The sequence below is a fragment of the Zonotrichia leucophrys genome, chromosome 14 (genome assembly GCF_028769735.1).
Source record: "Zonotrichia leucophrys gambelii isolate GWCS_2022_RI chromosome 14, RI_Zleu_2.0, whole genome shotgun sequence".
NCBI lineage: Eukaryota > Metazoa > Chordata > Aves > Passeriformes > Passerellidae > Zonotrichia > Zonotrichia leucophrys.
In genome coordinates, this window is record NC_088184.1 from 11,689,513 (window position 1) to 11,705,933 (window position 16,421).

General features: G+C 42.8%; 1 protein-coding gene across 11 annotated transcripts in view; it reads right to left on the reverse strand.

Moving 5' to 3' along the window:
* The window catches only part of MAD1L1 (mitotic arrest deficient 1 like 1), a 346,130-nt gene that overhangs the window by 143,698 nt on the left and 186,011 nt on the right, over nucleotides 1-16,421 (reverse strand). For all 11 annotated transcript variants that reach the window (XM_064726015.1, XM_064726016.1, XM_064726014.1 and 8 more), the window contains one exon: nucleotides 9,482-9,572. In XM_064726015.1, coding sequence (XP_064582085.1) covers nucleotides 9,482-9,572 — 91 coding nt within the window. The remainder of the gene's footprint in view (nucleotides 1-9,481; nucleotides 9,573-16,421) is intronic.

Consider the following 16,421-nt stretch of genomic DNA (forward strand, 5'->3'; position numbering starts at 1 on the left):
AATATTAATCATAAGAGCTCACACATATCTAATCACACTTTTCCTTGCACACTGACAGATTGACCTCTGAGCAAGCCATGACTCCTTGGGAAATCACCTTAAGGTCAGCAGCTCTGGCTGTGATGGATCTAGAGGGAAAGCAGCTCCACAGCTGAGCTCCCTTGCAGACTGCTGTCAACAGCTTTTCACATCCCTCTACTCATAAAAATGAGAAAATTTCTGTAATTACTACTGATTGGAACTGTGGCAGCACTGCACAGAGAGAAAGAATGCATCCACTGGAAGACAACCAAAAATACACAAGAGGACCTCTGGAGAGCTCATCCTTGCTGCACAGCCTTCATGTTACTGGTTTTTCAAGTTTTTCATCTTACTAGAGCCAGAAGCACAATGAACCCCCTTTTCAAAAGCAGAGTCTTTGTTCTGAAAGGTCACAATCTCAGCTGAACATCTTCTGTCATGTCCAACATGCACAACAGCTTCCAGGGAATTTTTATTTCGTTTTAAATGTCCTGCCAAAAATGCAAAGAACAGGCACAGAGCTGCTGCATCATTTAGGGAATGTGGGGTTTAAATGTTGATCAGAGGAAGCAGCAGAGCTCCTGACGGAGCTGAGCCCCATGCTCAGTGAGCATGGCTGTGATGGATCCCCTGGGATTGGTGAGCACGGTTGTGATGGATCCCCATTCCAGCTGCAGGGAGCACAGCTGGGCTTTCCAGGCACCCTCCTGGACACACAGAACCCCCTCACTGCTCATTTTTTAAAAAAGATACGAATGGGATGCTCTTCTCACAGCACTTCACTTACTCTGCCACTCTAACTGTCCATCCTCATTTAAACAGAACTGCCTTTCTACCTAAATTAGGCATCATCTTCCATTCCACTGTTACCTGTCTTTCAAATCTAGCTAAGAAAACTGTCAAAAACAATTACTTTTTTCCTGACTTGTCTGGATCCATGTCTCTTTAAAGTCTTATCAAACACCAGCAAATGGAAATTGAGCTAAAATTGGGCTTGGAAGGGCCTGTATTATGATCTGTGTTCAGAGTGTGCTGACAGAAATGCTCTGTTATTGGGGTGTAACTTCTCCCCATTTACTCCCAGGCACACCAAGAGCCTGCACTGCCAGATGAATGGCAATGCCACACATCCCAGTGACAGAGGCATGTTGAGCTTCCTTCCTACTATCTGAAGAAATTCTTCAGAGAAAACCCATTTTTATAATGTAAATCTCTGCCTCCAAGTGTCACAGAGGTGGTAGGTCAGGCTGATCAAAGGGAAGAGTTCTGGGATGTGTAAGATAACATATCAACATCTCACATGCTTGAATCCCCCTGGCAGAGGTCTCACAAAAATGTGCTTTTCTGATGCACACTGCCACCCCCACCAGTGCCTCAGCTCAGATCACCTCCCCATTTCCTCATGGGTATTTTAACATTACAAACACTGCCCACTCTTCACTGTGACATGAAACAGGAAGAACTTTTGTCTTACCCTCATCACGCACTCAGAAAATATTATTAAATTCCAATTTATTTATTTTTCCATAATCTGGGTGACACATCCTGGCCTTTTGTCTCCTAGATATGGTGTCAAGATTGACATATACCAAGTAGTAGAGGAAAAATATGGCACCATAACTAGAGTATCAAAAGAATAAAATTGCTGAGGAATATTACTGAAAACTTGGACTTTACAAAGCCAGACCACAACAGAAATGACAAAGACAAGGCTAGCACAAAACTGTGACCTATTACTTTGTTTTAATCAAAAACTCAGAAATAATTGGGTCATCAACCAAAGGCTGAAATGGTAATGAGTAATGAAAAGCTCAAAGCCTAATGTGGAGAGAGCTGCAACTCATGGACATGGTACTCATAAAAGTCTGAGAGAAAGCACAAAGCTTCAGTAAACAAACCTTGTGAAGCGTTATTTGCCTTACACAGGTCTAAATGACATTTTTGTTTTGTCTCTGTGACATGGAAGCAGAATTCAAAGCAGCAGAAAAATAATAGAAAATGAAGAAAGAACAATTGAAAACTAATTTGTGCCACTGAATGACTACAGAGAACAACAAGAAAACTATAAAAGGACAGTCACTCTTATTGCTTCCTGAAACTTTGCTTTTTCTTTGTGAGAGAAGTAAGATTAGAGGAGTTTAAAAGTGAAGTCTCATTTTAAAATGGTTGTTTCTGTCTCATCAGCCTTGGCATTCACCCACAGGGTGATTCTGGGGATCAGTGAAACACACAGAAGCCTTCTGGAGTTGCTACTTATTACTACTTGACTGGCACACATTGTAAGTTTTTGGGTGGGAATTTAAATACACAACTGAGAGTTTGAATGTGTAGTCATAGCTGAAATGCCTAATTTTTCTATACTGTTGCTCTTTTTACCATACAAGAGTACCAATGGTGTCCCTGTCCTCTCACTTCCATGAAGGCAGTGCACTCACCCCAGATTTAGTGCTCTGGTGCCACGCAACCAAGCCTTGCACAACTTTTAAAACATCACCATTTATTCTGCAACACCTGTTCACAAAACCAAGGTTTGTTCCAAGCCAGCTTTCTTATACCACAGAAGGACTGGAACAATTTCCAGCTGCGTGCCCCTGCATTAACACATATACCTCCTTAGTGCAGCAGCATCCTCATCTGCATTTTGTGCTCAATTTTCCTACTCCAGCACGGATGGCACTCCCTGAAGTTCATGCTTCCTGTGTAGTGGAACAGAGACCTTTTCCTGCAGGACATTTCCCATGGCCCAGCTCTCCCTGCCTGCTCTGAGCTCCCCGTGCTGCTGCTCAGGTGCTGACACAGTGCACTGACCTTTCTTGCTTCAGAGCTGTTCAGGAAATCCAGCGCTCGCCCTTCCTCCCCCTCTGCTCATCTAATGAGCTTTGTGATGCCACACAGCTGCTGATATTTTCAAGGGTAGTGGCAGGAGAACATTAATGAATTTATTCTGGATTTTCGTGTTAAATGTATTATGCAAATGTTAATCAGTTTCTGCAGAACTTTGAGAAAGGTGCTGCATGAAATAAACAATACGGTGGCAGCTCTGGCAGTAGAATTTATAGAGCTTCAGGTGTTTAATATTCAATGTGTGAATTCCTTTAAAAAAATTTTTTTAAAGGGCATGTTGGTAAAATTTTCCTGCACAAATGTGAACCTGTGCACTCCTGGTCTCTGATGTTAACAAACATTAGCAAGTCTGTTCTGTGCCTGTCCTTGTTTCATTTGACATCCACATTGCACATCACATTTATCAGGGCCACCAAGGCCATCAAACAGCTTCTCCTTGAACCACCTAATGACAAACCTACAAGTAAATGGCATGTTTATGCTTCTCTCTGCTCCTGTGGAATGTTTCTAATTTCTGTTAATTCTAAGAACAGCAATGTATTCAGAATTAACATGTACAAATATTTGCATAGCCCCAGCTAATTCAGTGTCATGTAATCCCCAGGGGCTGGATCACAGCAGGTTCTACACTCCTTCCATTTCACACCAGTTCTAGGATTTCCTGCAGTACCTAATCCACGTGGCATGAGATACACAGTGGTTTTTCCCAAACAACACGTATAATCCTTTCAGCACCATTTATGGGTGCACTACATGGGAAGCTCTTTTCCCTCCCATTCATTTGGGTGAAATTTCAGCACATCCCCTTTAGCAGCTCCCTGTGAACACCAGGGACACCCACACAGCACAGCAGGTCAGACTTAGCTTCTCCTGCCCAGTTCTAGAGATAATTGAAGTGAAGGTGGTGTAACAGCACAGGTGTTGCCCAGACCAACCACCCAGGACATGCTGGGTGACTCCACAGTGCTCCTCTGCCCCTGGCACACTGCTGCCTGTGCCACCCTATCTCCACTGTTGTTGTCATCCCCAAAAACAGACTCACTGGCCTCTTCTTCAATCAAAGCCAGCTTCCTGTGTGAATATTCTCCCCTGTTTTATGCAAGCACTGCACGCCTCTGAGCTGTCATAAATTAATACCCATGATGTCTGTTTATCATGTTTTTCATTGCTGTTTTGAGCAAAACTGTGGAGTGATCCCCAGAGTGCTCTCTGCCTATATACACTTGAGCAGACACACTTCCTTAGGTCAGTGCAGACCTGCTGCTGCCTGTGAAATATACAGGATAAGCTTTGCCTGTAAAAGATGAGCTTATTGCTGTTTAAATCCAGGAATCTGTGGAATGGACCACAAATCACTCTGTTCCCCATCCACTCCCACATGCTCCCATGAACTTGATGCACTGGATGAGTGGGTCAGCACAGTATGATCCAACCTTCTGCAATCCTGGACCTGCACCTCTCTTCATCTTCTCTTTACAGATCTCCTCCTGTATGCTCTCAGTTATTCTATCTCATAATTAAGTCCCTCTGGATTACACACAAATTTGTTCCTGCACCTTACCAAAAGCAGTACCTGACTGAAGAGATGACAAGTGAGTAGCCCAGAACCAGATAAAGAAGCCTTCTAGAAAAAAAAAAGAAAATAAAAAAAGGAACTAGATAGGTGAGGTTTTCAACAGGGACCAGCTGTGCCACAGAGGCTAACACAGACCTGGGCATGCACAGATGAAGAAAAAAAGGACAGGAAGTTTGTGAAAAGGGAAGGCATGGAGATAATCCAGGAAGAATGTGAGCATTTGGGAGGCCAATTAGAGAACTTTGAAAGGTTGACTATGTCCTTTTAAGTTTTATAACAGTGTAAATGATTCATTCATCATTCTTTACTGGTCACAAAATGAACAGTTAGACTGTTAAATGACCTCAGCTTTCCCTTGGGCTCTTAACTCCAAGCTAGTCACTGCCTGGCTGCCAAAGCCCTAACCATAAAATGAGTCATTAATGCTTAAAGAGGAGAAACATTCTCTGTCCACCTTCCCCTGGGGTACAGCTCCCAGATGTTTTGTTATTGCCTCAAAATACAGCAATAGAAGGAGGAGGAGGCCAGCCCAGCCACAGAGGTTGCAGAGATAAGGGGAAAGAGAAACACGTGAATGCTCTGGATGTCCAGCACTTCTATCATTCATGGGCATCTCACTCCTGGAGAACTAAGCCCAGCAGGCACTTCCCTCAAGGACACCATAACAGGCAATGCAGTCCCTTCCAGTCCAACAGCAAAGTTTAACATAAATTCCAGCTTCTGTCTGGGGTAAACTTTCTGATGACTGTCCCCACACTATGTAGTCAGTCAGCTCTTTCAGAGCTTTGATATAATAGGCAAAAAATCAATAATTTCAATATGTATGAATAAAACTGCATTTTTGAGAGTGTTGTTGTCTTATTGCTGACTCACAGAGAGGCTGAACACAACCAGTTACTACTGTGAGCAGGGACATGGCAGTCAAAGCTGGACAGTCCAGAGTTTGTGCCAAGTCATGACCCTTTCCCACAGACAAACTGCCCTTGTTGGGTTTTGTCAATCCTGAGAATCCTTTCCCAGTTTTCTGTTAGGTTTTCTTGACTGCCAGCATGCACAAGTGACTCTCTTTACTCAGAAACAAGCCAGAAAATACAGATTCTTTCCATTTAGCCTCATAAATACACATGCACATGCTCAAAGGGATTAAGCTGCCAGCTTGGCTATGGGACTAGAGGTGATTTTCAAGCCCAAACACATCTCAATGTAAAAAAACCCTACCCATCTACTTGCCTTTTATCCATACAGATCCACTTATCTGAACTCTAACTGGAGTTTCATTTTTCTCACCAACCAGCTGTGAACTAATTACGAGGACTTTAACTAGTCCTGCTCCCTCTCCAAGCATATGGATCCAATTAAGTCAAACTGCAGCTGATTTTAATCAATCTTCCTTGAAGCAGCCAACCTTGAAGAATCTCTTCTTCAGCTGGAAGAGTAGGGGAGAGCAGGAAAAGCAGGAGAGTAGTATTTGCATAAGGAACACTTCACATCCGCTTGGTTGCCTGTAAACACAGGGCTCCTAGCAGTAAGAAATGCTAATTGAACACTCCTCACAACTCCTTCCTCCCACTTTATCCAAAAAGCACTGATTTGATCAGTCTCTTTTGTTCCTGGCATCAAGCTGCACTTTTCCACCAGCACCTCTGGAAGATGGTCCAGATCATTTCAGATAACAAACAAGCCAAGCCTTTCTCTGAAATTTCAGCCTGCCCACCATGGGCCAAGTAGTAGCAGCTCAGGTTTCCTGGAAATGTTTTTTTGCTTCATCAAAAGGAAGGTGGGTAGAGAAGATGAGATAAAATTGTGTGTTTAAGCCCACTCTTTTAATATTATTTGAATCCCTCTCCTGAGCCAGGGTTTCAAATGTTTTCCTTAAGATAAAATCCTGGGCACCAGGGAGGCAGTCTCAACCTGGTGTCATTTCTCTACAGCTCTACATCTCCTGTGTTTTTGTAATCTGAGGTTTTCATTAGCAGTAAAGACCTGGCCAGTGAGTGATATCCATGCTAAAGTCTTTATACCAGTGAAGGAAAATCAATGCAGCCTGCAGCTAGGTGTCAAGAGGCAAGGGGTTTTGGAAGACAGGGTGTGTGGAGGTGGAAAACACCTTCAGGCATAATTCAAGCTGTCCCCACACAAGCACAGAATACAAAAAGATGTCAGATGTTATATGGCTGTGGAGAGGTGAGGTATCAGCACCTTAGTTTATTTGCTAATACTGAGCTCAAGGAGTCTGAGTCACACACCTAAAGCACCTTTCCAGGTGCTCCTTTGCCCCCTGCCCAGTCCAACAGGGTCTCCTTGCTCATAAAGTGGGTTTTTGTGCAGAAATCAGCAAAATTCCTGTGCCAATATTCAGATACAGGATGTAAGAGGAGGAAGTTCTTCAGAGAAATGGAGATTAGACATTGGAATGGGCTGCCCAGGGAAGAGGTGGATTTGCCATTCCTGGAGGTGTTTAAGGAAAACCTGGACATGGCACTCAGTGCCATGGTCTGGTGCTGTTGGGTCATAGGTTGGATTCAGTGATCTGAGGTCTTTTTCAACCTAAATGATTCTGTGATTTGGAGACAAACACTTTTGAAACTCCACACCTCAATACATTCAAACTGACATTTTAAATTATGAATTATTAGCTGTATCTCCCTAGATTTCATGCACCAAACACAACTTTGTGAACTCAACAGATTCAATTCAGTGTAAAGCACTCAGAGCCTTAATTCTACAACCTGTCTCTTCAAAATTCCCAACTTTAATATGTCCCTTCTACATTTCTTTCCTTTAGTAGATAAAATTCCAAGAGTCAGAGATTTTATTTTACAAGAAAGAACTGCAGATAAGGATTTGTCAGAAATCACCCTCATTCTACCTGGTTTAATGTCAGCCCCTTCTCTTACATCTTTATTTGATTTGAAGCCATGCTTCTCCCATTTTTGTAGTTTTAGTCATCTTCCTGTTCAGTAAAACTTCCTTGCGACTTCTGTATGCAGTTTGTCTTGATTTTTTTCCCTTCATGATACAGACTTTATTTTAACCCATCATTTCCCAATGATTTCTTTCAGAGGTGAGAATAAATAACATGTCAAACTAGCAACACTTCAGTGACCTTATCTGACTGTATAATGACATTTTCAGCATATTTGCTCAGCACTGATAGAAGAGGTGAATTTCTAAGCTTATCCTTAACTTTGTGGGTTCTCACTCTAACAAACCTTCTTTCAATGTGTTTATAAAAAGAGTCATTTTAAGCTTGGCCTGTCAAGGTGTTTGATTCACAGGGTGAATAAAAATTGGGAAGGCTGATGTTTTTCCCTCTGAGGAGCTCTTGGCCATTCAGGTGGGCACACACTGATCAATACTGACACTTTAGCATTCAGCTGACATATTCCTGTTCTTGTGCTTTCTTCTGTACTCCCCCTCTTTTGAAAAAACTACTTTAGGCATCAAGGTCTCTAAGACATAAGCAAAGTGAGACTTTAGGGACAGGAGGAGCTCCCTCCTGTTAAATAAGGAGTTAAAGCCATGTCCTCAGCCTTGGCAAGAGAGATGGAAGGGCATCATTACCTGAATTCAGGCACTAACTCCAAGATTTCTCTTTCCTAGACCTGCTATTCAAGACTTGGCATCTCAAATCACTTGGTTCATCTCTGTATGAACAAATAAAGCAGATCTTTGCGATATTTTGAGACACCACAACTAAAATAGGGAATTCCTCTGGTCAGGCCTTCTTGGAAAGCCAGCAACCACTCTAAGACCATGTAGGCAGATTAACCATGACCTGAGCTGTAATCTGGTTTGAAACCAAAGCTGCTTGTGTGTTTGTTGGAGACCTAAGCATCCAAACACCAGCCCAAAGCTTTCATCTCCTTCTGATGACTGAAACCCAATTAAAGGAGAGCAGGGTGACAGGTTTCACACTAAACATGGCTCAGCAGAGATGCTCAGCAGCTCTTAGCTCCCTGCTTTATCAAAGCTGTCACTTCTCCTGTCTCCAGGAACGGGTTATAAAAAAAAAAAAATTTTGATTCACGTCTAATAGGTGTCAAGATAAAAATCAATGGTCTGGCTGGAATCTGGGTAATTTCAAACCAGGTTTCATGCAGGTTTTCTACCATGAAGCCATTTGCAAAACAAAAATTGGAAAAATAAAGATAAAAAGAAAGAAAAATTAATAGAATGCTATAATGACAAATTGTTCAGCACATCAGAGAGAAAAGAAGGAAGAGATAACACTCTTCTTCAAGAAGGGTGGGTGGGCTTTGATTGAACCAACAGGGTCAGGTTCTTGTTTGTTTCAGCATCTTTCAAACAGGAAACAGCACAAAAGCTTGAAGCAACTCCACTGCCCTTCCTGGGCACAGGAAGGCTGTTCCTAGGGTGATAAGCTGAACACTGAGTCCACTTCTCTGCTGCAGGTGCCCTTGTGTGAGATTTCACAGACCTATCCCAAGTGAAAAGCTAAACACCTTCTGCCATAGAGGACAGCACCAGGAAAAGCCAAACCACACAGAGAGGCACAGCAAAGGGAACACAGCTCCCATCCTCCTGACTCCCCAGCTGTGGATGCTGCCAGCTCATTCCCTCAACAGCACTGAGGGTTCCTGGCTTGGAAACTCCTGCCTGCTGAGGTGGCCTCTGCTTTCACCACTGACACCAGCAGAGAGGAGACTTCAACACAAACAAAGCTCAACATTTCCCATCCACTCCATGCTGTCCAGCCCTGTCTATGCTCCCACTTTGTCATGAATGAATTTGGGAACAGACAACTTCAAGTGGTGGAGCTACTTCACATGGACCAATTTTTAAGGCTCCAAGAAGAGAAGTCCCTACAGAGAGTCATCCAACAGGACAACTGAATCTGTGTGATCACATCTGAGCTAAAAGCTCTCTGATGGCATGGTCAGAACACAGGTGTGGCAGTGCAGTCAGCACAGGCTGCCCAAAGGTGCCTTGCCCAGATGGAGGGCAGGGCAGCTCCATGCTGGGAGCACTCATGGACCACACCAGGCTCTCCACTGCTCTGCACCTCCACACTCCTACCTGCAGAGTGAGCTTCTCCAGCTGCATTCCCAGAGATCTGTTCTCCTCTGCCAGCTTGCTGCGCTCAGCTTCCAGCTCCTCAATTTTCAACCTGCACAAGAAGGGAAAATTAATTGACTTTGGCTGTCCCTGCACAGTCCCACCACAAACAATCTAGTAAAGCATGAAACCAAAAACAGTACCAGATTATTCCTGCATTCGGCACCACAAAACTGCACTACTGAGGCAGCAAAAACATATGGTTAGAAGTGACATGCTTATATGATGAAACTGTAATTTGTAAAAGTATATTAAAAATACACAATTTGAACATAAAGCAAGTTCAGCTTGGATACCTTCTGAACCACAGACTGAGTCTAGACCATCATGTTTAATAACCACCAGCAGCTAAAACCTCCATGAGGCATCAAATCTCTTTTTGATCTGATTTATACTTTTGGCCTTCACAATACTCCTTGGCAGTAAGTTCCACAATTTAATTATGTGCTGTATGAAAAATTAGTTCGGTTTGTTTTATACTTCACATGTGATTATTTCACTGAGTGCCCGTTAGTTCTGCAATGAAAAGTTGTGAATAATTGTACCACACTTCTCTCTCCACACCACAGTACAGACCTCCTCTATTATTTCCTAAAGAATCTCAGCTTAGTCTTCCTTCACACCAAGGATTTTCCATATTTTTATTTTTCTTCCTTGTTCCTTCAAGTTTTATATAAGAAGTTTTTGACATGAAATAAGCTGGAACTACAAAGAGCTACTCAGACATATTCAGTGATACAATGAGGATCTCTGCTTTATTCTCAACTTTCTTTCCATCAGCTTCTAGTATTCTATTTGTATTTTTAACTATGGAGCACTTACCTGATATTTTCAGAAAGCTCTTCACAATAATGTCAGATCTCTTACTTGAATGACAACAGCTCATTTAGAGCTCTCTGTTGTGGGAGTAAAAGTAAGGGTGTTTTCTCTTATGTGCATGGGTTTGGCAATTATTGACATGCAACTTCTTCTCCCATCTCAAGCAGCATCCTGAGATTTCTTCTGAAATTCTGAATGCTCTGATAAGCTGAAAAATTTCATATTATCTCAAACTCTGTCACTTCACTACTCACAAACCCCTTTTCTGTATTGGACAATTTCCCAATTCCCAATCAAAACCATTCTAGGACCTAGTGGAAAAACCCTCAGCATTGTGAAAACATTTATTCTTTGATTTTCCATATTTTAACTTTGTATTACATAAGCAAATTAACGGAAGAAAAATGCAGGAAGTTTTACAAAGTAAAAAATATCTTGCCTTATCTGCGGCTCAGGAAATCCTGGAGACAGGGCACAGGGAATCCAGGAGAGCCTCCTGGCAAGGTACCCAGATGTTCTGTCCTGTTCACATGGGCACCCACCACTGGTCACCCCCACAGACAGTACACTGGGACAGCCAGACCTCCAGGGTTTAGATATTCTTATCAATCCAACAAAGAATCTCCTTTTTTATTCCATCAAAGCTTCGTTATCACCTTTGGTTCAAAGCTTTTAGAAAGGTCAAATACATTAGATCAACCATACCAGCCTTAGACAAATGATTGGTGAATCCTTCAGAGAACTCTATCAAGGTTGTTAGGCAGAAGATATGTGTATAAAAAAATTGGATACAAAAGTTTTGCTTGCATTTAAGTACAGAGAACAAAATCCTGATGCTCCTTCAAGACTTTCCCCTTCCACATATTAACTTCTTGGGATTAATTGTGCAACTAATACAGAACAACACTGATCTTTGGATTCAATTTTCTCAGGAGCCTTTTCTCAGAATATTCTTAAAAATTAATTAACTGGCTTAATACTTTTAAATTATCTAAATTAAGCTGAAAATCCTTGCACCATATAATAAAGTATGCAGCCATCTGCCAATATCCCAAAATTATGCAACAGCAATTTCAGGTACGAGGAAGAAGTAATCTCTCCTATTCATTTGGCAACAGTTCCAAACTTTTCCATAGAAGCAGGCTGATCTACATTATGTTCAGCACAGAAATGTCTCCTTTATAAATATGCAGCTTGGATTGCCTAAATTATTTGTAAGCCTGACCCCTGCTGGCAATTTTCAAATATTATAAAGTCTCATTTTTTCTGCTCTTGGAAGCCTCTAAAATGCCGAGGAACAGCTTTAGCACTGTCCAGGCCATTAAAAAATATCATCAATAACTTTCAAAAGAGACACCAAGCTAGTGGGGAAGGAGGATGCTGCAGCAGGAGACTGAAAAGGTCAGGAAAAATGGAAATTCAAAGTGGAATTAATGCTTTTAACGATGCATTTCTAAATGGATTGCAGACCAGGCCGCGAGGAGAGCAACACTCTTCTCTGAGGAACAACAGTGCAACAGCTCCTGAAAGGTCAGAGCCAGACACAGGACTCTCATCAGTGCTTTCTCCATCCTTGACATGCTGAATTTTAATTGGGAACAAATTTCCCCCCATCCAGCCTCACAAATACTCTGATGCTGCCTTTATCTGCCTGCAGAACTTGTCTCGGTGGGGAGGTTTAAGATCAGGCCTCTCAGTTGCCCTTTGAAAATCACTCACAGCAGCAGCCAGAAAACTCTTCCCAAAGACCTGAGACACAGCTGTAATGAGGGTAGATTCAAGCCATTACATTTTTGTGCTATTTCACCTGCAATTTTAGGATTCAATAATCTGTTTGTGCCCTTTGTGCCTTGCTGCTGAGCACATGGTGATTTAAAGCCCGGGGCACTCCCAGTCAGGCAGGAGATATCACAGAATCCTGAAATCCTGGTTTGTGGTGGAAGGGACAGTAAAAACCATTTAGTTCCCCACTCTGCCATGGCAGGGACACCTTCCCCTACCCCAGTTTTATCCAAGCGCCATCCAACCTTGGACTCTTCCAGGGATGGGGGAGCCTGAGCTTCTCTGGGCAGCCCTCTGCCCACCCTCACAGGGGAGAATTGCTTCCCAATTTCCCCTCTAGCCCTGGCTTGTGTCAGTTTGAAGCCATTTCTCCTTGTGTTACCGCTGTATGCCATGTCAAAAGCTCCTCTTCAACTCTCTTGTATCCCCTTAAGGTACCAAAAGGCCACAATAAGGTCATCCTGGAGCCTTCTCTTCTCCAGAACCACCTGCAACAGGCACAGGAGCTGGGGGTCACAGCATGAGCATGGCCTTGGGCTCACCCCCCAGGTGTCTGCTCCTTCCCAGGGTCCCAGCTTTGGGGGCATCCTCCTTTCCTGGCACAATGTAGGGCTGCAGGGCTTGTACCATGCTCTGGGCATTGAACCACGGGCACTCCCTGGCTCTACTTCAGAGACAAAACCTGCTGCTTCCTCTGCACTGAGGAACAAGAACATTGCTGCAACCTTTGTGCCAAGAGGATTTTGGGACTGACTAGTGCTTTCACCATTTATCCCTCTCCTATCTTATTTTTAACACTGTTGAGTGTCCTGGATCTCCAGTGGGAAAGCATTCAGAGCCATTAGCAAACAGTTTGTGCTATTCCAGCTTTGCTTCCCAGCCCCCTGGGAAACACTTCCCAATGGCAAAGAGAGAGAAGCAAGGGAAATCTTATCTATATATAAACACAGCAAAGCATTTGCAGCTGGTGGTTAAAATATGGAAGTCAAATATTGAAAAATATTTACTGGCTTGGCACTTGGATTTTTTTTTCTTTTATGGATTTTTTTCATGAAGTTCACATACAGGGATGGTTGTGCACTGCTTTGGGATGCACCAGCAGCCACAAAGGCACCCTTGGTGCACACTCCTTGTGCCTTTTCCCTCCAGGAACACCTGCACAAAAGAAGTGATGCTATTTTATCACCAGTTTGCAATCCTCCACTTGTTACAAATTGGAGTTACCTGCAGGTAGGGAGAATAACCCAAGACAAATCTGTGTGAGCACCATGAAAAGCAGGATACAGAAACACCTGGGTACAGCACAATCATCTACCAGCTCAATTTTTGGCCCAGAATGGTTAAAAGGGACCTTAAAGATAATTCAGTTCCAGCCTCCCCACCATGGGCAGGGGCACTTTCCACTAAACCAGATTCCTCCAAGCCCCATCCAACCTGGCCTTAAAAGCTGGTGTCTATTGTAAAACCAGCCACAAGGAAGGAAGAACATCAATTATTTTCTGAAATACCAACACCATTGTCAAGTTTCATGATACAGGAAGAAACTATTTGAATTAATTTCTGAAAAATTTATGAACTTCTCCATACAGGGGTCTGAAAACATGAAAATATTTAATCTCTAGCAAAGATCTCTTCACCTGTCTAGAAGATTTTCCTGTATCAGACAGCTCAACCAAGAGCTGAAGGCTCCACAGGCATAAGGTAAATTGATGCCACCTCCACAACCTTTCACAAGATCAAATTTAGTTCAAGAATACAGATTCATTGGCATTTGCTCAGCCTCATGGATTTTCCCTCTTTTAAAAACTGAGCTTTATATTGCCTTTACTGCCTGTTTCATTATCTCAAATCAGAAGGGAGAAGGAGGAAAAAAAACCCCACCTACAGCCTCAGGTCTCCTAAAATGACACTTGTGAGAATCAGGAGACATCCCACTGTGTGTGTTCAGTCTGCCTGAAAACCTGAGATCGTGAGACAAGGCTGCTCCTACCTCAGAAAGGAAAAATGGGGGCAATCTGTTGGATTTTCAACAGCAGCCAGGCACTCCAAAAAGTCTCTCTGAATCCAGAGCTTTTCAGTGGAATTAACCAGTGGAAACTACCCCGACCATCACCCTTTTATCCTGGTTTTATTGGTTTTTAATGTTCTCAGCTGTGTTATGTGGCTGCCTGTGGAGATCACCGATGAGGACACATCTCACAGAGGCCCCATCTGCCAAGGGGACAAGGCCATGTGCAAAAGCCACTGCAGAACAGGAAAATACTGAATGGAGCACAAAACGTATGTGTTGGGAAGATGCTATTAAGGGATCCAGATGGCATTGAGATGGTGTTAGGAGCAGAGCAGACAGAATTTCAGCAAGTGTGACTAATGGGCATTGGCAAGGACATGAATTTCTTTTGAATTACTGTAACTCTACCCAGTCACTAAATCCACAGAAAACATTTAGGATTTACTGGGGTTGCAGCTTGACAGCAGAAAGAAAAAGTTCAGATTTGTTCCAGATGAAAAGGTCCTTCAGCTGTTGCCACTTAAGTCTTCAGTGAAGTTCTTTTTAAATATATTCCTTTTATTTATAGATTCTGAAATACTAGTTTCTGCACAGTTATCACCTTCCCTCTAAAAGGTGCTAATGCCCAAATGCTGTTCCCTACAGAGCAGGAACTCAATGGGTTGACCACTGTTTCTTTTCATAGGATCTGCAGAATATAAACAAATATTATTTCAGACGGAGCAGCAAAAAGTGTGAGAAATGACAGCATTAGCACTGCTTTTATTGTCTCTTCAGAAACGATGGTGCTGGGAGAGAGTTTCACATTTAAAGTTATAAAAGGTCTGACGAAATAGCACTTTGTTCTCAAGAGAAGGAGGAAAAACTGATAAAGTCTTTCAAGTTTCTGGCTTGAAAATTTACTTTCCATACTAAAGAAAAATGAGACAAAAGGTATTTTTCTTAAAAGCTCTCGTTCACTCACAGGAGGTAAATACAGATTCAAAGGATTAATATGGATTTTTTTTCCCCTCCTTTATGTCTCCCCTGCTTTTGTTTTCAGAAATGAGCTCCTAGCCACGGGGCCTATATGGAAATGCCTGGAGGCTCTACAGTCCATTCCTGTTCTGCACATTCTCTTGCTGGCTCCTATTTTTCACATTCCTTCATGACAGCAGCTAACAGGGGAGGCTGGGCTCAGCCCAGAGCAGCTGACAGGCCATCCTGTAGGTTACAGGATTTCAAAGGCTACAACAAACTACAGAGATGGAAATAACTCCCTCATAAACTGTGGCATTTCTTTCCCCACTTTCCAGTTTGGAAGTTTGTGTTCTTCCCCATGTTTTCTCCCAGAATTAGTTTCTGGCAGTGCTGTAGAAGGAAGGAGTGAAAGTGGAATTTGTGTTGCTCTCCTTAGCAGCTATAGAAAATTGAGTGAACTGGTGCTGTTGAGGGTCACAGGAGGAGGATGAGCACAGCAGACCTAATCCCTTCCCATTCTGATCCCTGCTCTCCTCCAAACCCCTTCTGTTCTTTAATCACACCCACCCAGTTCACTGCTGCTGTATGGAGAGGACACATCCAGCTGAGCCACAAGGAGTGTTCTGATGTGGATCACAGCACATTCTTCCTGAGCTCCAAAGGGCTGGGAGAATACAGTGATTTATTCTGTGTTCCTTTGAGAAGGAGCCTCTTCTGTGAAAAAAGAACTTGGCCCAGTTTCTTGAACAATGCTCAGAAAATGCAAAATAAAGTCCAACCATATTCATTGACTGCTTAAGTCTAGAAACATAAGAAAAAAAATCTTTATGGAGTCAATTCTGAGATTTCTCTCCACTCAGATGTGGAGTGCCTGAGAGTGCAAGGAAATGTCTGAAGGAGTAATAGAAGCCAACAGTAAAGAGAAAGGAGCAAGAACTGGCTTGTAGTGCTCCAGCAAAGAAAGATTCAGCAGAAAGAAAATGCCTTGCACCAAGGCATTTACTGTTAGAGCTGAGCAGTGAAAAGGGTGATCAAAATCAAACAAATCCAAGCTTTGTGGAACAGCTCTGTAACTAAATAACCAGCATCAGGGCCTGGGACAAGTATTTAAATCAGCCATGAGACCAAAATGGTTCAGTAAAAAATGACAGAAAAAGCCAGTCTGGAATTAGAACGTGGAACTGTGGCTGCTATGCACCCACAGCTTCAGGAGCAAGAGAGATGAAAAACCAAAATATCAACGTGAAACAACTGCAGAAGCTTGGCCTCTGCTGAAACAGCCGTCAGAGTATGGCCCATCATTGGAAAACAGCTCTGCACCATCAACCA